Source organism: Erythranthe guttata, chromosome 4, assembly GCF_056151865.1.
Source record: "Erythranthe guttata isolate IM_541 chromosome 4, IM_541, whole genome shotgun sequence".
Taxonomy (NCBI): domain Eukaryota; kingdom Viridiplantae; phylum Streptophyta; class Magnoliopsida; order Lamiales; family Phrymaceae; genus Erythranthe; species Erythranthe guttata.
In genome coordinates this window covers 1,886,591-1,910,138 of record NC_142536.1, presented here as the reverse complement: position 1 = coordinate 1,910,138, position 23,548 = coordinate 1,886,591, and the positions used below count along the sequence as shown (strand labels likewise).

Sequence of the window (23,548 nt, the reverse complement as noted above, 5' to 3'; positions counted from 1 at the left end):
TCTTACAAGTCACTATTTGTAGATATGGGCCAACGGTATTAAAATAACTAATATCAAAATTAAAATGAAAAAAATTAAAGAGAAAAAAAAAAATAAAGAGGTAGGTACACAAATAAATTGATGGACTTTTTCCGATTAAACAACAAATTGGGGATTCTAATTTCTTGTCGCACAACAATTAAAATGAAGAAAAAAAAGGATTTACAGAATTCTTGTAAATAATTTGATGGCAGAATTAATTAAGATTTAAGAGCAACCTCTTTAATTTATTGATCAAGACTCAAAATTTTGAAATTAGGAAGTGCAGAAGAACGACCACCTCGTACATTCTTCTTCTGGTAGTGTGTAACAAAATCCAAATATGTGACTTGTCTGTATATAGCTGGATTCTCTTCGGACACAAGCTCTTCGATTGGACCGTACGCCTTCACCATCTTCTCGCCGCTCGGATAGAAAAAACACGCCGCCGATACCCTCGTACCGCTCGACCTCGCCACCACTCTATGCTCCACACTCTTGAATTTGTCATTCGTTATTAACTTCAACCCCCCCCCAAAAAAAAAGGAAAAACCGAACATTCGTTAATTAGTTCGATATACTGATAATAAACATATCGAGTATATAAAAATGTACCTGTAAAAGATCTCCAATGTTGGCTATTAGAGCACCTGGAATTGGAGGCACGTCGACCCAATTTCCGCAGTGGTGTATTTGAAGGCCGCCGCAGTTATCTTGTACTAAAACGGTCAAAGTTGTTGGATCGGAGTGTTTGACTGTGCCGAACGTTTTATCTGGTTCGGGGCTTGATGGATAATATAAGCATGTTAAGTACTCACTTTTCATCAACTGCATTTTCTCCAAGAAGTCTTGGCTCAGCCCTAAAGCCTCCGATAATAGCTCCGATAAAATGTCCCTTAGATTTATCATGTGCTTCATGTACTCGGTGATTTCCTCCCTTTTGAACCAATTCAAATCGGACGATAAATTAGGACTTTTTATAAGGGACATAATGCAACATTAGAGCCGTTTTTTCTCCAAGAAACCGAACAATGCAAGATTTTTTAACCACTAAATTTAGAATGTAGGTCTCGTTTCTACAATATACTTGCGGCTCGGCCCGGCCCGAAAAGTTATTGGACTAATCAAACATCCAATAAGTAATTAGGTCCACTTATTTAATTAATCATGGCTAATCCGACCAACCAAACAAGGCTTTAAGTTATTCTTGGAAATTCACATGAAAAACATCTTCAAATTCAATAAACAAAAAAAACACATTAGCCAATCAATAAATGTACCTGCAAATCGGAGGAATAACATCGGGGTCCATTACACCATCCAAAAACGTGCAAGCAAATGCATCCCTCCAACTTGCTACATCCGATTTCGTGAGATGTCCATTTATGGTATAGAATCTCACGTTTTGCCTACCGTCCGAAGAATAGAGGTCCATCTTCGCCTCCTTGGGTTGCTCGTGGAATCTTCTAGTACTTTCTAGAATATCTTCCATTGCACTCATAGGCACTCCATGGTTGACCATTTGGAAGAACCCCCAAGTTTCCGATGCTCTACGAATCTCCTCGACGATCTCTATCCGTCGAGCCCCACCGCCTTTCTCGATTCCTCGAAAATCAATTACCGGAATTTGAGCTTGAATTTGTTCATCCTTCGTTTGAGCTACGTTCGAAAACCTCTGGGACGCACTACTAACGAAGAACCTCGGAACTTTTGTAATGCCGGAATCTATAAGCCCTTTTACACCGGCTTTCGTTTTCTGAAACTCCTCAACTTCCTTCTCCCACTCGTAATCGGAGTCGGTTCCCATTATTGATTTCTTGAAAATGTGAATATGCTTTTAATTGCTGTTTGTCAAAACATGTTATCAATCAATATATAGATGCTTAATCATTGGGATTTTTTTAATTAATAATTATTAAATTTTCAGTTTGAAGCAAACATGTGGGGAACAAGATTGTTTGAAGCTCAGCTGTTCTTGATGAGTGACAGCTTGCTAGCTAGACAGTTGACTTAAGTACTCTGTTATTTACATTATAGAAAATTCAAGAAAATGAGGACTAACGTTGAATAATAGTGATTAATGACATGATTAACTTCAATTTAGATGGGGTAGAATCTAAACTTAAAAAAAAAAGGTCTAAACATGCTTAATAGTTAATGCAAAAACAAAATAGCTGTCCCCAGATAGATAGATACAACCCAAGAAAATATGCATGTGGCCTAACTGAAAAACACTAAACAATTGAGGGAAATTAATTAATAATGCACAATTAATTACTTAATTAAGAGCATTACTTGTCTTGGCGTATGAACCACATAATCAGATTCTTTCTTGATATATATATATTATATATATATGAAGTGAGAGCGCCAAAACAGGACATACTCTGTAATAAAGGAGACATCTTTAAGGATTATTCCACTGGTTTTTTTTTTTTTCTTAATGGGGTTTTAAAAATTAAAATTAAAAAAAAAATCAGAAATTACACGGAAAATATATCTAATATGAATACAACACACATATATGATGAAGTTACCAAAAAAAAAATTGAAATATGGGTTGACTGAAACCATGATGTTAAGTGTTACCTTACCTTGGTTCAAGAATGGAGGTTTTTTGAGGTGAGGTGGTGTGTGTTTGTGTGTGAGAGAGAAAGGGTGTAGACTGTAGAGAGAGAATAGAGAGAGGAGAGAGAGAGAGAGAGTAGCGCCAAAAGGGTTGGTTTTATATTGGGAGGAGAAATGAACAGTAGTGGATGGGAAGTGTCAGAAAAATTGGAGACCAAAAATCATTATTTTAGAGATTCACATTTTAAAAATTAAGATGGAAATTGAGTCATGACAAAACATACAAGAAGCCATCATTTGGACTCTTCTGCAAAATTGGCAACCAAGTTTATGTATGTCATCATCTCTTTTTCCATCCATCACTTTTGAAACGTCTGGACGCGTTCGAGTTATGTACAAGAACGACATATGATTTATAATTATATTACGTGTCTACACAGAAATTATATAAATTTCTATTTTCTTGTGTTATTTATTTTTGTTTTTGGTAGTTATAATACATGTCTACACGTATTATAGTTACAACATACTATTGTCCTAACAAGTAAGTTGTTACAAAGGGTATAAATCAACATTTGTCATCATGGATGTAAACGAATTGAGTCGAAGTGAATACACGTTTTCTTTAAATTTGCTTTGGATTTTTTATATTATGGATTTAATTCGGATTAGTATTGAAATGGACAATTACATACCTTCCGGCCCATATCCATCAAAATATAATTTATTGGGTTTACGAAAAAGCCCATAAAAATATATAAAAGGACCGAAAGCCCCTTGGGCTCAAAAGCCCAATATGCTTGATGATGAGGAAGTCCAACCGGATCTTTGATTTTAGGGTCCATTTATTTTCTCATTTTCAAAAAAAAAAAAAAAAAAAAAAATCACTTGTATAATAAATTTCAAAATAAAATTTCTTGACTCTAGAACCCATTTATATATTATTTCGAAAATCAATCTTGAAATTTTTAATTATTTTTTTTTGTCACTGTATTGAATTAATGATAAAATAACTGTGACAATATTATAGTGACAAAATTTTATCGACCTATTACATGACATTACAACACATGAATGCATCAAAAAGAGTTTGAATTTCAAACCAGTATTAAGATAGAAACTAGAAACCCCCAACATAAGTTGAAGTTTTAGTGGTATATATAGTCTTCATATAATATGTGATTTGGACTTATCTAATCAAGATTAGTTATACTTTTAAGACTAATTATTGATGTAATGATATGATGATCCACTAATCCCGAGTTTAGTGATAGATGATAGGCAATTAGTGGCTATGTTTAGTCATAGCCCTAGGGTTTATATTGATACCATTTGTTATGAATCCAATTAGATTCATAATAACAGTAATCCATTGCTCAGAAATTGTGTTCGATTACAAGATTAAAAGATAGGAAAAATGAGAAAATTAGGCTAAAAGACGAGCTACACTAACCTAACTACAAACTAGATTCTGAAATTCCTTCTTCTGCCCCGTCCACCCACCTTGCCCTTTATAGCCCATTACTTGCAAGGACCCAGTAAAACGGTGTCGTTCACTCGAATACGAAAAATAGATAAAAGCGTGAAACAACTCTTTAAGTAGAAGGGCGCTTTTCTTAAAACGCCATCGTTTCTTCTCTCCCCAAAACGGCACCGTTCTTCTTGGATTGATATCGTTACATTCGTTCCCCCTTATGAGAGCCTTGTCCTCAAGGCTTCTTTTATCTACATGCCTCAGGTGGTGGTTCTGGTGGAGGACGTGGTAACTTTGATAAATAGATGCCATGAGTGTTGAAATCAATAACCAATCTATTCCATAATTGACATTCTTCCTCATTGAAAAACACAATAGGAATCCTCTTATTGCTATCTGAAGAAGAATAATGATGACAATCTTTCTCTGCAGAAACCCACTCACCTCCATTTAAATTTTGAGCTTCACCTACACATCCCAGTAATAGATCACCATTAAAATCAAAATTAACAACGAGACTTGCCAATTGTGCTTTAAGTTGCATAGGATATATCATTGATCTCAATAGCTCTCTCGCCTGTTTAATTGTATTCAAAACATCAAATGACAACGCTAGATGCAATAAATCAAGCAGTTCATCATCAAAAACAACTCCGTTATTTTTCCCAAGCAAACATAGCCGACCAATCATCATTTCTACATCACGAAGTGGACCATCCGACTGGGCCACCACAACATAAAGTAAAAGTAATTTATATATAGTGATATACTAATATGGTCAATATATATACAATTTTATTCACCAATAAAATTACTTGACCAGAACCAAACATTTTTAATTCTTAATAGTTAATATGATTAGCGATGAGTTTAATCCATAGTGCTAATCTACTAGATGTTGTTAATATAATTTATTTATTTATTTAATTAATAATAGTAGCACACGAGTGAGGGCATTACAAAAGAGAAAAGACAGGTTGGGCCACTAAAAAGATTCAAATAAAAATTGAAATTTTGAAGCCCATTAATAAGTCAACAAATGTTTAATAATTAGTTAGTTAATTACCAATATATTAATAAAGTTTATAAATTTAATTAATCTGTAAAGAAATTCAGACACAATTGGCCCTGTGGGTTTTATCTATATATCTACGACGTATGTAATGTAACCTTTTGTTATTTGTTTTTGCAAGTTTGTCTATGAGACAACTAAAGTATAGTTTCATAATTAATAATTTTGTATATATATATATATACCAACCCAGAATCTAGTACAACCAAATGTAATACATAACTAAGCGGGTCGGGTCGGGTCGGGACGGGTCGGGTCGGGTTGGGTCCGAATAATATATAAGATAATCCAAAGGGTAAAAGCTAGGTAGAGAATAAACTTGACAAAAGCATGTCGACAAAGAGCAGCTAGACATTCATATATTTTTAGCTTAATTAATTAATGGGATTTAATTTTAATTATAATTAAATTCTTCAAAATTGCCAAAAAAAAAATCAAGAAATTAAATAAATAAAAACTAATTGTCAAATTGATTATACAGCTTGGATGCATTATATATACAGATGATGACAATTTTGAAAATTGTAGCTACTGATCTTATACGCGGCTACATGACTTTCTAGTCAAACAAGACTTCAATACAAACACGAGGGTTGCTTAATATTTGGTTTAATCAAATGACCCGAGTTCGAATCCGTTCGTCTTACGTTTTTTAAGTCGAATTTGTCACAAATAACTTAACGCTATTAGTGTACACGCACTTAGTTTAATTTGCATGCGTATGATCTCTCGCGTGGTTTGCATGCGTTTATAATTTTTACGAGAGTGGAGATTTACCTACGTACGTACTGCACTTACAAATTAAATAGAGTAACGTGTCAATATAATAGACCAATCGCTTGCAGTTAATACTTGTCTTATTATTACAATAATTTATAGATTCAAAGCTATATCAATTATTAATTATGTTCAAACTTGAATGAAAACAGCAACAAAAACATCCCTCTCAAACTCCCTCATTACATCCTCAAATGGCCCTTTCCTTCAATATTACTAAATAATAATTAAAAATTATATAAATATATATATAATATATATATATATATATATGATGAGTCCCCTCCCCCTATATTATGGTTTGGACTTTGAAGATTTGCCTGCTCTTCAAACTACATCAAAGTATAATTAAAACATTAATAGTGAGTTTCGAACAATTATTAAAATGCAATATTTGTATAATTTTGTCATTAACTCTTGAAAATGAAGCTCCCTAATTTTGTCTCTCAATCTTCAAGCAATTGCGTTTTCTTCCCCATTTTTCTTGTCGGATCGAAAATTGCTCGTTCAAATTCCAAGTCCCGATTATCTTATATACAATATTATTTCACATCCGTAAGTTGTACAAGAAAATTACCTGTAATTTAATTAGAATTAATTCGATTCTAAATTTTTCTTTAATGACATTAATAATGATTTTGTTTTGTTCATTTCCTTCTAGATTGATAACAAAAATGAATTACAATGATCCACACACGTGCACCGGTCCCACGTGCAAACCGATTGTCTGCTTGACCGGTCATCGTGTGGCCACATGTCAGCATCACTTTCCAACACCAATCCCTCTCAATTTATTTCAGCCAAGCGTGACAATTGATATGTATAATTTCCTTCTAAATTTAATAATTTATTATTTTATATACCAAAAAAAGATTAATTAATCTAAACAAAAATATATTCTTTTCGAGACCAACAAGAGGAGGACCATATTCTATAAATTTGGCCATTTCTATATATATATATATATATATATATATATATATATATATATACATTATTTTTTTTTAAATTTTTTTGTCCCCAATCACTAATGATTTGATAGGAGCCCTCTACTACATTATTCAGAAAAAAGAATGTGGAACAATATAATAATTATTTAAATATATATATATATATATATATATATATATATATATATATATATATATATATATATATATATATATATATATATATATATAATTCGACATATATTGTGATAAAAGAACAAAATTTCGAGTTATATTAAAAACTTTAATTTGTTTTGGGTTTCCTTAAAGCTAAGGTGGTTGTCAAGTTTGCCCCCCACTTGTATTGGATGCATTGTAAATATGCATACGGACAAGTATCATTTTATGGAAGCTAATTAAAGTAGTACTATAATGCATCTATTTATAAATATTATTTACCATTATCACATTATTAATGCCAATATTTATTCAATAAATAAATAAATAAATAGTAATAATAATAATAATGATAAATAAAAATGTAGATACAGATGGATATATGTTATGAGTTGGAGAATGTACGGCACCAAAAACATGGTAGCACTTAAATCTGTGGAAAATAATTGGTTCAGGTGGTTTTGGTGGGGTTGGTTTGTATGTACTGATGTATATATATACTTGTGTTTATAAGTTGTGCGTATATGTTAGCCTATAAAGAATTAATATATTTTGGTTTAATTTAATTAATTTTGAGGATTAATTAATTAATTGAAATTTAAAACCAGATAATACACACGCACACTGTTCAACATTGGTTAGTGGACAGCCATTTGAGTAATTATTAATCAGTGCATATAATTAATAAATTACTAATAATTATATTGATTAAACCAAAACCTTTATAAAATCTCCTTTCTAATCCTCAATATTAATTAGTAGTTAGTTAACCTAGCTAGCTAGTAGTATTATTATTCTCGTACCCTGACTCTGTCAGAGTTTCATGCTTCAAATGATTAGGTCATAATTATTTTTTTTGGGTTTTAAATTATTTGTCAGTTTATGCTTTTAATGACATATTAATCCCATTTTTTCAATTTAAATCACGATTTTTTTTTTATTTTTTTTATATCGATATTCCGAAAATATGAATGTGTCTTATCAGTGAGTAGAAACATGGCTTTACATAATGAAGAGAAATGAATAATCTGATATATAAAAGAAAGATACCCTAGGATAATCTAAGAAATTTTAATGAAATATTTGTAAAAATAATTAATTCATGTGTATATATAATTTTTTTATTTCCTATTTCGCAGCATTTGTTTTCTAATTACTTTAACACCAAATCTCGGCTAGCAAAATCATAATCCACTACATCTATATTTTTTATATTATTATTATTATTATTATTATTATTATTATTATTATTATTATTATTATTATTATTATTATTATTATTATTATTATTATTATTATTATTATTAATTTATCTTCTATTTTCCAGCCTATTTTTTCTATAAAAAAATTGCTTCATTTATTAATTGTTCAATATCCTATTATAACAATTAAGTTTTTATAGTTCTCTTTTTGAATGAGCTAGTTTGTATTATTCAATTCGTATAAATATTGATATTGTTATAGATATCACCAATAAATTTTATTGTAATTGTTATTATCATGTATTAAACTAATCATCAATTAATTTGAATGCTATTCCGTGCATCGGACGGAAAAGTGCTAGTAATAATAAAAAAAAACAAAAGGAATAAATAAAAAGGGTAAACATATAGTGGGATTAAATAATACTTAAATAGATAAGTATGTATAGCTTTAATTATAAAAGATTAGTTGAACGAACTATACATTATTGCCTTCAAAGTTGATTATTATTTTAAGGATCCCAATTAGTTAACATGCCTTCTTGTCTGCAATCATTCTTTCTCTTTTTATTTCTTGCTTCAAGTGGCCATTAGTGTGTGTGTGTGTGTGTGTGTGTGTGAGAGAGAGAGAGAGAGAGAGAGAGAGAGAGAGAGAGAGAGAGAGAGTAATGGGGTAATGGGTGCCAGATGGGCGATGCCATGCAAGAATGAGAAAACACTGTTAATTCATTGTACGTTGGGACTTCATTTCATTAATTTTCTAATCATCTCTACTCTAGATTAATTAGTCTTTTAATTAATTTGAGTTATACTCTAGCCCTAGCTAGAGAGAAGTAGCTAGAGGGGTAATTTATGTTAATTATTGTACATGCGCCGTGCGCGTGTATAAAATTCGTTCAGTTCGATTTTCAAATAATTTTGTTTTTATTTTTAAACAAAGAAAGAAAATAAATATAATAATTTTTTCAAATAAAAAAGTTAAAAATGGAAATAAGGTGTATAATATAACATAGAAATTTTAAATATCGAATTCTTAAATATCACAATTTTAAATATCGAATTTTTAAATAAAAGTAAAAGAAAAAAAATACAATTTGGAAATGCAAACAAACGGCACTGCATTTAGGGTTTTGTTTTTTTTTTTTACAAAAATGACATGAATTTTAGTTTAGGATAAGATTTCTAGAATGAGAATATATCCAATCACTAAATTATATGGAGTAGCATTAAATAAGTAATTAATAAATAAGCTAAGTGTTATTAATGGGTATTGGTCGACAAGTTGTGATCTCCAACACTTAAACTTTAAAACCTCCATGTTATGTGCTTTCCTCTGTCAGGTGTTCTCTATTCTAGTCGCACTATCTTTTGTTTCATTCTACTTTGGATTTTCTTTATTTCATCATATATAATATTCAAAATATTTTCTTTATATTATTATAATAAATTACACACATATTTGTACTAATATTATTTATTGCTCGAAATTGATGAAGCACAAAAATGCATAAGTTAAAATCTCGAGATTATATGGGGTAACGAGCTTGTCTGAATTATATATACTCATTAATTGATGAATCATTGATCAAGACACTGACAAAATAACAGAAACTTATAAATATCTCTATTTATGTGTTTCAAAAGTTATGCCCTACTAATTTTAATTTAATTATATATTTATCTCTCTCTCTCTCTCTCTAGATCTCTCTCTCTAAAGAATGATTAACATATGGTCAAAGAAATTTGGTTCAATATCGACACGGCGAGCAACTGTATACATGATAATTACCTGCCTATATATAGTAGTAATATAGTACTAGAGAATGAAATACCAGTCAAAGTTTAATGTGGTTGCATTATTTATTTGTCCCATAAATTCGTTTAAAATTATTCATCAAATTGCAATTTATTTATTATTTGTAGGAGACAATTAATTAGCCAATAAGCATTAATTTTGCTAATGCAAAATGTTTTTTTTTTTTTTTGTGTGTGTGAAATAATCCCCACCACCGTCATCTCATGTTATTGATATAGGCCTACTCATGCCCCCACACACACGACTCTAGGGGTGTAATGAGTTGAACCGATTCATAAGCTCGGTGAGTCAACGAACTCGCGAGCTCGAGCTTTCTGACGTGTCGAATCTGAACTCATTCTTACCTGTTCTTGAGCTTGCGACTTTTTTATTTAATTTAATTTTTTATTTATTTTATATTTTAAATATAACTAAAATTAAATAGAATTCATATAAATAATTTAAATAATAAATTACAGGTCATTTTTTAATTATAATTTACAATAATAAAATTCTAATAATTTTTTTTAATCCAAAATGGCTCGGGCTCGAGTTCGGCTCTGAATGAAAAAATACGACAAGTATAATTTGGAGGACCATTAATTCAAATAAAACCCGAAACTTGCACATTGCGTTATTAAAACTAAAATTAAAATCATACTACTCACAGCCAGCTAATTATATAAAGTCAAACTGAAGACGAAACATAAAAATCGTGTTTGCAGATGAAAATACTTTTAACGAAAAGAAAAATAAATAAAATAAATAAATATAATGGTTAATTAATTTTCATATTCAAAACCTCTTTGGCAATCATTTGTCTTACATTAAAATTGGAGGGATATGATAATCCAATCGTGGAGCAAAGAGAATGGGAGGGTTCGGTTTTTATTAATGATAGCTCTTTTTTTTTTTTAATTATTATTTAATTTTGTTTTATTAATGTTAGCACTTTTGTCCTTTGATGATACTGAAATTGGAATCTCAAAATTAAACCAGGGTATAACATTTTGGACGGATGGTGTTAATAGAAAAAAATAAAAATAGAAAAACTATTTATTTATTATTTAAGGAATTAAAATATTGAATTCTTGCTGCCCAATAAGGGAACAGCATTCAATAATTTACACAATAAAATATAGTCACCTCCTTCTCCCTCACCCTGCATATATACCACTGGTGTATGCTAATCACCTTTCATCATCATTCCATAAATTAACAAAAAAAAAACTCCATTTATTACATACATACTTCACTAAGAAAAAATCCAATTTAATCTTCAGACAACATCCAAAAAAAAAAAAAAAATTTTTTTTTTTCAAGAAAGTGATATGAATATGACAGGATCAGGTTCACCATGCGGCGCGTGCAAATTCTTGAGGAGGAAATGCGTGAGGGGGTGTGTTTTCGCCCCTTATTTCTGCCATGAACAAGGCGCCACTCATTTTGCAGCCATTCATAAGGTTTTCGGTGCGAGCAACGTGTCGAAACTTCTCGCTCACCTGCCTGTGACTGACAGGTGTGAGGCTGCCGTCACCATTTCTTATGAAGCTCAAGCTAGGCTTCAAGATCCCATCTATGGCTGTGTTTCACATATTTTTGCCCTCCAACAGCAGGTGATTTTAACTTTACCTTTTTTTTTTCATTTGGTGATGATCATTTTTTATTTTAAAGAAATTGTTTTTAATGATTCTTGAAATATATATATACTCAGGTTGTGAATTTACAAGCACAATTAGCTTCACTCAAGGAACAGGCAGCTCAAAGCATCTTAAACAACAGCTCCAACACTAGTAGTGCTGATCAAAACCCTAATTATAATAACAACAATCACAAGTTCTTCGGCGATAGCCATTCGTTTCCGCAAGATGTTCAGAGCTGGTTGTTGCAAAATCAGGGCGCAACTAATATGTTTGATCCAAATTTCAACAACAACAACAACGTTAGTGAGAATCACGTGCCGTATTACAATAATCCGTCGAGCGGAAACTACTACACGAATCTCAACCCTTCTCAAGTGAAGTACGAGAACTCGTGTTTTCCGGAAGAGAATTCGTCGTTCGGGAGCATGGACTCGATCGAAATGCAGTCGAATGGGACGATGCAGTGGTCGTTTCAAGATCACGATACGGATGAACTCCAGTCATTGGCCTTCAGATATATTCAGCATTCTTGATCAAAATCTCTTAATTAGGGCTTCATCATGATCAGTAGAATATATATTATTATTACGTAATAATTAATCACGGGTGAAGATCGATTGATCCGATCGAAGAGTTATTGATGATTCTTGTCAAATTTTGTATTAGTTTAAATGTTTCAAACCTTTAATGACAAGCATTTATATATGCAGCTAAGCTGGAAACCCTAGAAATGTTGTGCTGTCAGAAAACCTGGTTTTTTCTTTTCTGATTAGACCATGTGTACAATAATATCATACTTTTTTTTTTAATTTATGCTGTTGTTCAAGGTCCAGCTATTGAGACCTAGATTTCTTAAACCTAATTAAGACACTAATTAATCAGATTTCTTCTGTTACAGTCTTTCCCCTTAATTTGATTAACCTAATTATTAGGTATAGCTGTTGATCTTTGAGCAACATTCTTACACATCTCATCATCACTTTTTCATATGACTAATGACTTTCTGATCATTCACAACCTGAAGAACATTCTTACCTACCCATCTCTCTCTCTCTCTCTCTCTCTCTCTCTCTCTCTCTCTCTCTCTCTCTCTCTATATATATATATATATATATATATATATATATATATATATATATATATATATATATAGACAATATTTTATACTACTCATTTAATACCTATGCCGGGCCAGAACATAACCTAGTTTTGGTCTAGATGCATTTTTTCTAATTAATGCATGATGATAAATGCCTGCACTTATCTGCGCATTTCAATCATGAATACTGTTTTAGATATTTATTATGCATGATCTCTTTGTAATAATTTTTCTCTCTTTTTTTTTTTTTTAATAAAATTGGCTTACAACCGAACCCAACGGAATAAAACCCGTGATCTAACGTACACTACCCTCTTCACTTTGATACTGCTAGGGCAATGCTCTTGCCGTTGGCAGTTTGTAATGAGTTAATGTACAGCAGATGGGTCAAGGCATAAATTAAAGTACTGTAAGAGATCTGCTAGTTAATTACCAGTTGTTAATTTGATTAATTAACATTGTATTACAATCCTTGTTGGCAGGTACTAATAATATTGATGCAAATCTAATTAACAAGAGGGTTTCGGTAACGGGAACCGATGAATCGATAGGCGGTTGGTAGCTTGTCTATACTACTTTCTTGACTATACCTGTAAAATGTTTCTTCTGTGCTCAACTGGATATATATTATACCAAATTGCAGCTGCTAATTATTAACTGTGAGCTAATTGTTAATTTCTTATATAAAAGGTGCCTTTTTTTTGTTTAATAACTATAAGTAGTTGTTTACTTTAGAAGATTATGTATTTCAATTGAGAATTATTCTAGCTAATTAATTAATTAGTGGAAGCATGGCTGGTCACAATGCTTCAAATCTTGAATACAGTTAACATTTTTCTAATGCATTTTTATAGTTTAATTTATTTATCTGTAATTAAATTATATTTCTTCTGCATCATGTGATTAATTATATGCATCCGTGTGTCTGTGTGTGGGCTCTATTTCATTCTTATTCCATTAATCGTAATTTTTTTTTTTTCAATTTTCTGCAATTGATTTATTATTAAATATATTAATAATGTAATTCTTCCTATAATTAGTTCCTTGATATTCTTCTCTGACCATTATGCAATTCAAAACAAATTTTCAGTATTAATTAAATTAATGGAGTCATGTTTGGATTCAAATGAACATCAAAAAAAGGAATTTCTTTCGGACAACTTTTGTTATTTCAATTTTCAATGCCTTAACGCCGAAATGAGGTCTGAAAGTGGTCACATGCCGCTTGACTAAGAAAAGCGACTTTTACTTATAAACAAGAGTTGCTAAAAGTAATTACACAAGTACAAAACAACATAGTATATAATTCTGATTCCAGCAATTAAAAAAAAAAAATCCAAAACTATCGTAAATCAAAATTCAAAAGTTCTACTAAATAAATTAATTCAATTTTTTTTTTGTATCGACGACCCTTCGAATAAATTAGCCATCAATTTTTTTAATGATTAATGAGTAGTGTTTAATTTCTTTATCAAGTTGATTAATTACTTTCCAAATCATCATTAAAGCATGTGGTACAATGCTCTCAATTTAGGGACACATGGTCTATGTATGTCACTACATTTTGTGTTAGTGAAATTATTTTATAATTTCTTTCTTCTTCAAGAAATTATTAAAAATTAATATTTCGAATATTTTATAAAAATGCTATAAACAAAGAGTACTAACATTAGGTAGAACTACTCTTTAGTTCATAAACCCTAGACAATTGAGCCCACTTTCATATTAATATATACTATATAGTACTTATTTATTAATTAAATAAATACTTATCTCAACCGTGTGTTTGCTTTCACTACTAATGAAAGCTTTAAGCCTTTTGGCAATCCCAATGTCAGCCACAAAATCATTTTATTATAAGTGGATTCATATACATACACATTGCCTCAAAAGTTATAGGATAAATTACGAAAAAAACACTCATGTAGGCTAATTATAACCTTCGACTATAAATTTTATTACACAACTAGCACTGTGGTATTAAATTTAATTGAATATTTTAGATTATGTGAAATATTCTCCAATTTATACTCGTTTTAACCCATTCTCCACATTTTGAAACAACTCGTAAGATGAGTCTCTTGGCTTGTAAATATCAGATTGATGTGCATAAAAAAACTCCATTTTTACACAAAAAGAGCACAAAATAGATAATATTCCACAAAATCTAGAAGATTACGTTGAATATGACACTATATAGTTGGACGTATAAGAAGATTCATAATTGAGGGATAATCGTAATTTACCCAAACAATAGGGTTTTTTTTGCAATTTAACTTTACCACAAGGGTTAGACCATAATTTACGCAAAATTATGTACATATATTATCGAAATGGTCAGGTTTTAGGTAAAGTTGCAGTGACAATTTTATTTTTTAGTTATTTATATTAGGGTAAATTACAAACACCCCCCTGAGGTATGGTGAAATTACAAAAAACCCCCTCTTGTTTGGATAATTACATCTACCCTCCTCAACTATGATTTTTTCTTACACCTCCACCCTTATTGTGCCAAAATCAACATAATCATCTAGATTCCGCGGAATGTGCTCTAGTTTGTACTCGTTTTGTGTAAAAATACAGTTTCCGATGCACCACAAACTGATATACACAAGTTAAAAATCACATATTATGATCATCTTGCTTCATAATGTAGAGTTTGAATGGTATAAAACGGGTACAAAAGTGATAATATTTCATATAATCTCGAAGATTCCACTAAATTTGAGGAGCTGAGGGGGTGATTGTAATTATCCAAACAAGAGGGGTGTTTTTGTAATTTGACCATACCTCAGGGGGGTGTTTGTAATTTACCCTTTATATTATTGTAAAGGAATTAATGCATGGCTTTAATCAAGAAGCCACTTAAAAAAAAAAAAAAAAAAAAACAAAAAACAAAAAAGAATCACAAAAGTGCATTTTTTTCTTGCAGTAGTTCAAGAAAACACTAATTCAGACCAAGATTCATAGGAGAGTTAGATCTCCAGCAAACCCCAAAATGAGATCTAACTAACTCATATTAAATTCCCACTACACAAAAACTGCAAATTAATTTCACCAAATTTGCAACGAACCCCCCAAAAAGAAAAAAAAGGTACTATACATCCCTGGATTTTTTGTGGTCTATCACCTCTTGTGATGGAACCTCACCTTCAGTAGGAACTGCATCTTAACCTGCATAAAAAAAATAAAAAATAAATAAATAAATAAACATGAGATTCAGACAGGAACATCGTACAGAAAAAAGTCAACCCTCACTCGAAAACAACTTTTGGTTTTTTTGCAGCACAGAAGAAATACTTACTTGAGCTGTATTATAGACAATGTATTCGTTATACATAAGCTCGGATGCCTTGACTTTTGATGCCACCGGTTTTCCACAAGGTACAACTACGTCCCTCCATTCCACATATTCCGATTCTAGCGGCACTTTCTTCCCAAGCCCTTTTGTCGAGTGCTTCCCTTTTGGAGGCTTATCCATATACTGATAATTTAGTTTCCAAAAAAAAAAAACGATAACAAATTAGTATTAAGGAAACACATATTCCAAGAATGTAGGAGAAAAAAAACCCGAGTTTATGGTTGTACCTGCGCCTTTGTTAACTCATGAACCTCGCCCAAGGCAACTTCGCTGAGAAGCATTAGTCCCACTGGATTCTTTCGGTCAGTAAAGCAGTATTGAGCACTTTTGCTGACTAGATCAGCAAAGTAAACTCCCTTCCCAAACTACACACATCCAATAATTTATTTATTATTATTTTTTTCTAATCTTGCTATTATGATTTCTAACAAGTAAACATTAGGGAAAAAAAAAAAATTAGAATAAACCATGTAGCCAGTTGACGGGGCTTCTGGAGGAGCAATTCTCAACCCTTGGCTAAGGATACCAATAAAATTGGTCAACCTTGACCCTGTAATGACACATAATATATACATTATTTATTCGTCCCCAGTTGTTTCTTTACGTAAATATGCTCGAAGATATATATATCCGAGTAAATAGTGATCGTAATGCATAATAGATACAATATGAACCCACCGTGCCAGAGAAGCATCTTGTTCTTGAGTTTTGCTCGATAAGGGGCATACTTGTCCATTTCTCCTTGTCTTTCAAGAGAAAACACTTCCTCCAATTCAAGAGCCCATTCCTGCAAAATGATGTACATATTCAAAACACAAATTCGACAAAAGTAAAGAAAAACGGGAGTAGCGAGGAAAAAGAAAACGGGGGACCCACTGTATGAGTAGGAGCATGCGTCGAATTGAGATATTTCTCAATCAGTTGAAACTCCTCACTGTCACGAGAAAGAGGAGAAATATCGCAACGTAATTTTTGGTACTTGTCGTCAACTGAGTCGTCATTGTCTGTATCGAGACCAACGAGGCTAGATGCTATTTCAATGTCTTGTAGTGCTTCCAGCATTTTCACCTAATGAAAAAAATCATTGCACTGCTAAGAGACGACGGAAAGAAATAAATCCATTTTTTTTTATAAAAAAGATTGTACCTTCGATTTAAAGTCGTCCTCGTCCTTAATAACGCGTGGATGGATAGAAGGAATAACCGTGAAAAATTTGTTGCTGGCATCAACTATAAGATTCTCTCTGATGCTAGGAGCATAAGCAGTGCTGCTCAACAAATCCTGTATTTGTGTTAACGCCTCGAAACCTGCAAAAATTATAAACATAAATTCCACATCGGTACTTTGGAGGAAGATACGACGAGGCTCGATAGATAAGACGCACCTTTTTGGATATTACTTTTGCTAAGTTTTCCCAGTGGCATTTCTGATAAATTGATCTCGAATTCCATCATAGCAGCCCTACAAACTTCGATCGATCAGATCCATCATAAAATCATAAAAATCGTAATTTTTGTATTTTTTTTTCATCATAACAAAACAAATTCAAATACCTGTATGTCTCGACATTGAAAAGCATCTTCATCAATTCCGCCAACTGAGGTGCAAGTTTGCTGCTACTGAAATTAAGCTGCTTTCTAGACAAATCTTTCACCCCGTAATCCTACAATCAAATTTATAGCATTTCAAGATTTTGATTCTATTGCTACAAATAAAATTCCGACTAACGGGGAAAGAAAACGAAATTAGCGTACAATGTCCAAAGGATAGAATCTGCCAGGTTGCTTTCGGAAATCTTTCTTATCTTCCCACGCCTCCCATGAGTTGCCAGTTTTCTCTAGAAACAACCGTTTGAATTCTTGTATGGCACAAGTTTTCGACATGTGTTCCAATTTTGTCCCGCCAATTTTTTCGTTTCCAACTCGACCCCATTTCCGGAACACATGGCAGTTGGAGTTCTTATCATCTTGAATGATTTGAAGGATATAATAACTTCACATGGAGTACACAAAAATCAGACTTCACGAGTAAATAAAGAGAAGAGGCAATAAGAAAAAAGAATTTACCTATTAACACCGGTTGACAAGTCGGACATATTCAACGTTGTATTGTATATACTTTTTCCGTCGTGAAGAATATGCCCGGAATCTTGTAAGCCAGAAGACCCGTGCACAGCACTTTGCCCTTTAACTTTCACCTTAACAGTCGACACACCATGCGTCTTTTCAATGGACTCAACTAGGTACGAGGCAAAGGGGAGTTTTTGCTGTCTTTTAAAGCACTCGATCAAATATTCTACCCTCACAATTGGCAATTTCATCCTCCTGTCAACATGGAACGAACAGTTGACTGAGAAGGAAAAGTCGGGCCGCGACTAATGGAAAGTGTCTTACGTTTTGCAATTTAGCATCATTACCTTGCCTTCTTTACCTCAGCGGCATTGTCGTCCAACATACCGTTTACAACGAAGCAATTGGTTCCTTTTTTTATTTTCACATGAAATTGTCCACCTGCTCCCTCAATTTTCTTCTTCCACTCCTCCTGCCAAAAAAATAAATAAATTTATAACTAATCACGAAAGCCCTTCATAAACGCTACAGTTATTATCTGTTGAATAAGACGAGAGAACGAGGAAAAAAAAATAATAATAGGAAAAAAAAACTTACCATTGATTCTTTAGGTATTCCAGCAATGGCAACTTGTAAGTCTCCAATACTTTCAACCTTGAACGATTGACTTAGCTCATTAGAGGGTTGACCGCTGCCAGATGGTCCGAAAGGTGAATTTGGAGGGAGCACTCGTTTTGGTTTATTCACCTTTTGCGACTTAAACCACTGTAAATATTTTAGATTTGTTTAAGCATTACTTAGAAGTAAGTAATCCCGCTTGTAACTAATGCTTCTCTAGTCATCCGACTTACCTCGAGAAGATAATGATTGCCCGTTTCTTCAGGGATTTTCCACTTCCCATTAACACGTGGAGGCTCGGTTGTAGAATACGAACACTTAGTCCACTCTGACAAATATCCACCGCATCTATACATTCCCGACGAATAACGGAGCCATCCAGAACACATTGGGCATTTGTCAAGTGCTCCAAAGAACATTCCGTCAGCACTGACCAGTACGCCAAAAAAAAAACGATTGAAAATTTCATATACCATGTTAAATAATTAACTTCTATTTCCGAAAACTGTACATAAGGAACGAAAATATTACCAGCGTTCTCTCAGATCGAACTCTGATCCTTTCGGGTCCTGCTCATTGGCTTCAAGCATCGCTCTTAACTCTGATGTAACGACGTACTTTTTCAGATCATCTTTAACGGTCCACAGATCCTTAGTCTGCATCTCCAAAACAGCCGCTTCAGGTTTTTCATCTTCCAAGTTTTTACTTTTAACGCTACTTGAGTTCGAACATGCATTCACTGTAGCTTTAGAAACTTTCAATTTCAGATCATTTTCGACGGCTCTTTTCCTCTTTGCACCACCTTTGTTTGCTGAGGATTCGAGCACAAGTTCCTTCTCCTCTGAAACAAAAAAATGTGAGTGATGTGGACAAAAGAAACCAACCAGTCAACACAAAATCAAACAATTCTAACCGTTTGCTGTCTGAGGATTCTTGTTGACGAATGCAAGAACTGTAGCGCGGTCAGAGGGTGATAGACTTTCCCATCCAGAAAAGCTCTCCACTCGAGATTTCTGCGATACTTCCATGTAACACTTGGCATGGTTCCAAGCCAACCCTCTTGCACCTTGGCCTTCAGGCTTGGTTGATATCCGAATCTAAGAAAAAAGGGCAACCTTAAAAACTAATTTAAGTTTAATATATTACCCTAAATTATCAGTTTAAGTCGTAAAATTATGTACCTCTCCCTTCATAATCTTTTCGTTACAGCAGCGACAAGTAGCACGAGATGTTTGTGAAACTTCTATGCCACATTGTACAACTGCAGAAGTAGAAGCTGAAGCTGAAGCAGAAGCAGAAGCTGGAGAATTCGACACCGCAGCACTATTAATATACTTTCTGATCTTTTCCTGATCTTCCCAACGAAGCGATTCTAGCCCTTCAACATCATCAACCCTGAAACCACAAGATTGTGCGTTAATTGGGAAATGTGTACTGGGAACAATTATTTTCAGTTTACTATTTAGTGAAGATAAGGATTGATTCAAATCGGAAATACGTACAATTTTATCTGCTTCGGTTTCTTCAAGATGCAAGAAGCATGGTTCCACATCTGGCTCCACAACAAACAATCTCGTGTCAAGTGGCATAAAGTAAATGAAGACTAATATTTTACAAACATCTTGATAATGCGATATTCTTTCGAAAGAATTAAGTCAAGAATCGGTAAAATAATTAGTTCAAGAAACTCAAAAGACATCAGAAACTACCGGCAATACAGAAATAACCCCTGAAAAATAAACCTTAGACAGACACAAACTTGAAAAATTGAAGCAAAAGGGAAAAAACCCACATTCTCAAAACAAAAGAAAAAAACCGGAAAGTGGGTTTTATCAAGAAACATTAAGAAGGACTACTAATTATCATAAAATGGGAAGTTAGAGAGAGAGAAAGAGGGAAGGAAGGGGGGAAAATTACAGGCATGAAGCCATCAAAATGGGAGGATTGAACCATCTTGCCGAGCCTGAGAATCTCCTTGTTAATGGAAATCTTGCAAGTCTTGCATGAAGATCTTGATGACTTTGCATACTCTGCTTTCCATGGCTTCGGAGGGTTCGCCATTCCCCACTTTTCTTCAAGAAAAATAACTGTTCGTTCGTTCGTTCGAGTGATTGATTGCTTTTTAAAGCCTTAATAAAACACAGTGTACAATGGAAGGAACAAGGGAATCTTTAGGAAATAGAAATATTAAACGCCCGATTCTTTAATAATATTCATTCATAGCAGCAACCCATTTGGGATTGTTTACTACTACTAATTTAATTTAGTATTTTAGAGCCCTAAACCTTCAAACAGATTGCCAAGAAAGGAACACAGAAATCTTACAAAACGACGTCGTTTCATTTCTTATTGTATATTTCTAAAATCGATTTTTTTTTTCTTTTTTCATACAGCTCTTTATCTGCAATATAGAGGCACATTTTTGCGTCTTTGGGCTTTTTTACTAATCAATTAACTACCCCTAATCTTTTCCATAATGTAGTTTGATTCCTTCATTCAATTGTAATATTTTTATTTATACTTTTCATTCTTCAATAATGATTCTATTTCGGAGGTTTATTTTCCAGAACAAAATCGAGTCATTTTGTGTGAACCGTCCATCCTCATTCGACAAAAAAAGAATAAAAAAACAATTGTCACAATACAACATTGAACTCTCATATAAATAAGTACTAATCTTGGTAGCACATACCAATTTTGTTTCCATAAAATGTATAATTTTTTTTTTTTCCATAATGAAGAACTCAGAAATTCGGGTACGATCGTTTGTTCGATCAAAGGCTCGAATTGGTTCTTCAACGGCTCGGAAGAAGCGCAAATGCAACTTTACTATGAAGCTTGCTGCACTTGAGGGGTCTGCATGAAAAGGTACTGCAGAAGAATACAATATATTAATCTCAGATGGAGAATGTATTCATAAATTACGAAATTTCAATTTAGAGTTCAATTAATTACCTCAAAGGATTTTCCCGATCTCTCAAAGTCGAGCATGCTGAGAGCAACTTCACAGCTCTGCGAGACGATAGGCTCTGGATCCTTGGCAAATTCCTCGAGCAGAGCAATGCATCGATTGTCTACATAAATTTTAAAAAGTAGTAAAAATTTATTTTCTTGTAAGAAATTACATGAATCCAATCACACATGTAGAGAGAGAAGCTAAACCTGCAATCGAACCAAGAGCCTCAGCTGCTTCATGTCTAACCATAGGATGTTCATTTACGTCTCTAAGAACATCGGATAGTGCATCCGAAGCTTTCTTGTTCTGCAGTTGCCCCAATACATACGCAACCTGACCACAGAATTCCAAAATGTTACAAAATCAATCAGAATTTATACATAGGCTTTTTTTTTCTTTCTTTGTAACTACCTAACAACATTCGATGATAAGTACTGATACTCTAATAGCTTCGTTCAGAGTGCTTAATAAATAATTTAAAGACAAATCTTCCACTTAACGAAAAGATTATATAAAAATATTTGGGCTATCATTTGGCATCAAGAACATTGCCTATCAAAAAGCAGCTATATCTGCTCGTTACCATATTCAGTGTGAACTCCAATATAACTACGGCATCAAGCACAACAAATTCTACTCGCAAATTGCAAAATTTCTAGCAATCAGAATTCATAACTTTGAATACAACATAAATAAAATAGACAAGTACAGCCGGAAAAGGACAACAAACCTCGTGTCGTAGCAAAGCACTAGTTGCACCTAGGGACTCCACAATAGCAGAGATAGCTTCATCTTCCCCGAGGTTTCTAAGAGCAAAAAGAGCAGCATAACGCTCGTACATGCTCTTCTTTTCATTCAATAAAACTTCCCTGAAAAATTGTACAAATGGATCAAGCAACAAAACGAAGCTACTTAAAAAATCAAGAATCTATCTAATATGTGTCAAGAAAGACAACCTAAGTTCTCGCATAGAAGAACAAGTAGCAGCGGCAGCAGGGTCAACCGACAAGAAAGGGGATGATTCGGAGATAGTTGTATTCTTCATCTCCTCAATTCGACTCAGGGCTAACTCACAGGTTTCTCTAACTTCCTGAGCTGGATCCGAGGCTAAACTTTGCTTAAGAAGCGCAATATTACGTTCTAATCCAATTGCACCAAGAGCTTCTGCAGCCTGCACAAGTTTACACGAACAATATAAAGCTTGTGATACATGCTAAAACATCGAAGAGTCAAAATCACAATACCTCGTGGCGAACAATGGGGTGCAATGAAAGATCATTCAGAACAGTTTCTAAAGCGGGGATGGCTTCCGAATCTTGCATCTGACCCAAAGCAAACGCGGCCTCGTGTGCAAGCAGGTTTGAGGTATCTCTAGTTGCTGAAATTAGAAATGTTCACTTCATCAAAGAATTATGGTGCAGCTCATTTTCCCATAATCACATATTAAACAAAAAAAAATTAAAAAATTGAAGAGCTTATTCAGCATTCATCTCCACCCTTTCAAATCCCCAAATAATAATAAATAAATAAATAAAAATCGTAGCTTTAGAAATTCGATTTTCTCATAAACCTAAAAAGCCCAATCAGATTCAGCAGAATATTTGTAAGTCTACGAACATATATACCTTGGATAAGCGCATTTCTGGGTGCAGCGCCGCGGAGGTTGCGGAGAGAGAAGAGGGCTCTAAATCGCTCTGAGATTGGTTGGTTTTGATCCAACAATTGCTGGCACAGAAATTTCTCCGTTTCCGGCGAGACTTGGAATGAACGTTGGGCATCCATTTCAATAG

The 23,548-nt window shown here is 33.1% G+C and overlaps 4 protein-coding genes across 6 annotated transcripts; 1 reads left to right on the top strand and 3 right to left on the bottom strand.

The window, feature by feature from the left end:
* Positions 1-101: 101 nt before the first annotated feature.
* On the bottom strand, positions 102-2,784 carry LOC105948988 (1-aminocyclopropane-1-carboxylate oxidase homolog 11). 3 transcript variants are annotated; one of them, XM_088816300.1, is made up of 5 exons: positions 2,613-2,714; positions 1,958-2,037; positions 1,299-1,862; positions 634-955; positions 102-539 (listed from the first exon to the last, which is right to left on the bottom strand). In XM_088816300.1, the coding sequence occupies exons 3-5, from the start codon at positions 1,823-1,825 to the stop codon at positions 267-269; spliced, it is 1,122 nt and encodes a 373-aa protein (XP_088672426.1). In that variant the 5' UTR covers positions 1,826-1,862; positions 1,958-2,037; positions 2,613-2,714; the 3' UTR covers positions 102-266. The 3 variants fall into 3 exon arrangements, with proteins under 3 accessions (XP_088672426.1, XP_088672427.1, XP_088672424.1); XM_088816301.1 differs by lacking the exon at positions 1,958-2,037 and having other exon boundaries at positions 2,608-2,784; XM_088816298.1 differs by lacking the exon at positions 1,958-2,037 and having other exon boundaries at positions 2,613-2,781.
* Positions 2,785-11,255: 8,471 nt separating this feature from the next.
* On the top strand, positions 11,256-12,404 carry LBD14 (LOB domain-containing protein 14). The gene is made up of 2 exons (XM_012980464.2): positions 11,256-11,628; positions 11,727-12,404. The coding sequence occupies exons 1-2, from the start codon at positions 11,344-11,346 to the stop codon at positions 12,186-12,188; spliced, it is 747 nt and encodes a 248-aa protein (XP_012835918.2). The 5' UTR covers positions 11,256-11,343; the 3' UTR covers positions 12,189-12,404.
* A 3,253-nt stretch (positions 12,405-15,657) lies between these two features.
* Positions 15,658-21,202, bottom strand: PARP1 (poly(ADP-ribose) polymerase 2). The gene is made up of 19 exons (XM_012975961.2): positions 20,720-21,202; positions 20,305-20,354; positions 19,984-20,197; positions 19,716-19,899; positions 19,334-19,643; positions 19,036-19,231; positions 18,782-18,949; positions 18,532-18,656; positions 18,182-18,439; positions 17,870-18,107; positions 17,669-17,778; positions 17,500-17,576; positions 17,262-17,422; positions 16,992-17,183; positions 16,794-16,902; positions 16,583-16,665; positions 16,343-16,480; positions 16,059-16,238; positions 15,658-15,928 (listed from the first exon to the last, which is right to left on the bottom strand). Exons 1-19 carry the CDS (start codon positions 20,861-20,863, stop codon positions 15,881-15,883), a joined length of 2,985 nt encoding a protein of 994 aa, XP_012831415.2. The 5' UTR covers positions 20,864-21,202; the 3' UTR covers positions 15,658-15,880.
* Positions 21,203-21,384: 182 nt separating this feature from the next.
* LOC105952422 (ARM repeat superfamily protein) lies at positions 21,385-23,540 on the bottom strand. The gene is made up of 7 exons (XM_012975973.2): positions 23,384-23,540; positions 23,003-23,136; positions 22,715-22,929; positions 22,489-22,627; positions 21,965-22,091; positions 21,758-21,876; positions 21,385-21,673 (listed from the first exon to the last, which is right to left on the bottom strand). The coding sequence occupies exons 1-7, from the start codon at positions 23,538-23,540 to the stop codon at positions 21,632-21,634; spliced, it is 933 nt and encodes a 310-aa protein (XP_012831427.2). The 3' UTR covers positions 21,385-21,631.
* Positions 23,541-23,548: the final 8 nt, after the last annotated feature.

Excerpts from the sequence above, each read along its gene's own strand:
- LOC105952422 (XM_012975973.2), bottom strand. The coding sequence starts at position 23,540 with ATGGATGCCCAACGTTCATTCCAAGTCTCGCCGGAAACGGAGAAATTT. Across the intron at positions 22,628-22,714 it reads TCTTCTATGCGAGAACTTAG|GGAAGTTTTATTGAATGAAA; the intron begins GTTGTCTTTCTT and ends ACAATTTTTCAG. Across the intron at positions 21,674-21,757 it reads GATCGGGAAAATCCTTTGAG|TACCTTTTCATGCAGACCCC; the intron begins GTAATTAATTGA and ends ATTCTTCTGCAG.
- PARP1 (XM_012975961.2), bottom strand. The coding sequence starts at position 20,863 with ATGGCGAACCCTCCGAAGCCATGGAAAGCAGAGTATGCAAAGTCATCA. Across the intron at positions 20,355-20,719 it reads ATTTTGATGGCTTCATGCCT|ATGTGGAACCATGCTTCTTG; the intron begins GTAATTTTCCCC and ends TTGTGGAGCCAG. Across the intron at positions 17,184-17,261 it reads AGGACGACTTTAAATCGAAG|GTGAAAATGCTGGAAGCACT; the intron begins GTACAATCTTTT and ends TTTTTTCATTAG.
- LBD14 (XM_012980464.2), top strand. The coding sequence starts at position 11,344 with ATGAATATGACAGGATCAGGTTCACCATGCGGCGCGTGCAAATTCTTG. Across the intron at positions 11,629-11,726 it reads TTTTTGCCCTCCAACAGCAG|GTTGTGAATTTACAAGCACA; the intron begins GTGATTTTAACT and ends ATATATACTCAG.
- LOC105948988 (XM_088816301.1), bottom strand. The coding sequence starts at position 1,825 with ATGGGAACCGACTCCGATTACGAGTGGGAGAAGGAAGTTGAGGAGTTT. Across the intron at positions 956-1,298 it reads GTTATTCCTCCGATTTGCAG|GGAGGAAATCACCGAGTACA; the intron begins GTACATTTATTG and ends TTGGTTCAAAAG. Across the intron at positions 540-633 it reads ACATTGGAGATCTTTTACAG|TTAATAACGAATGACAAATT; the intron begins GTACATTTTTAT and ends GGGGGGTTGAAG.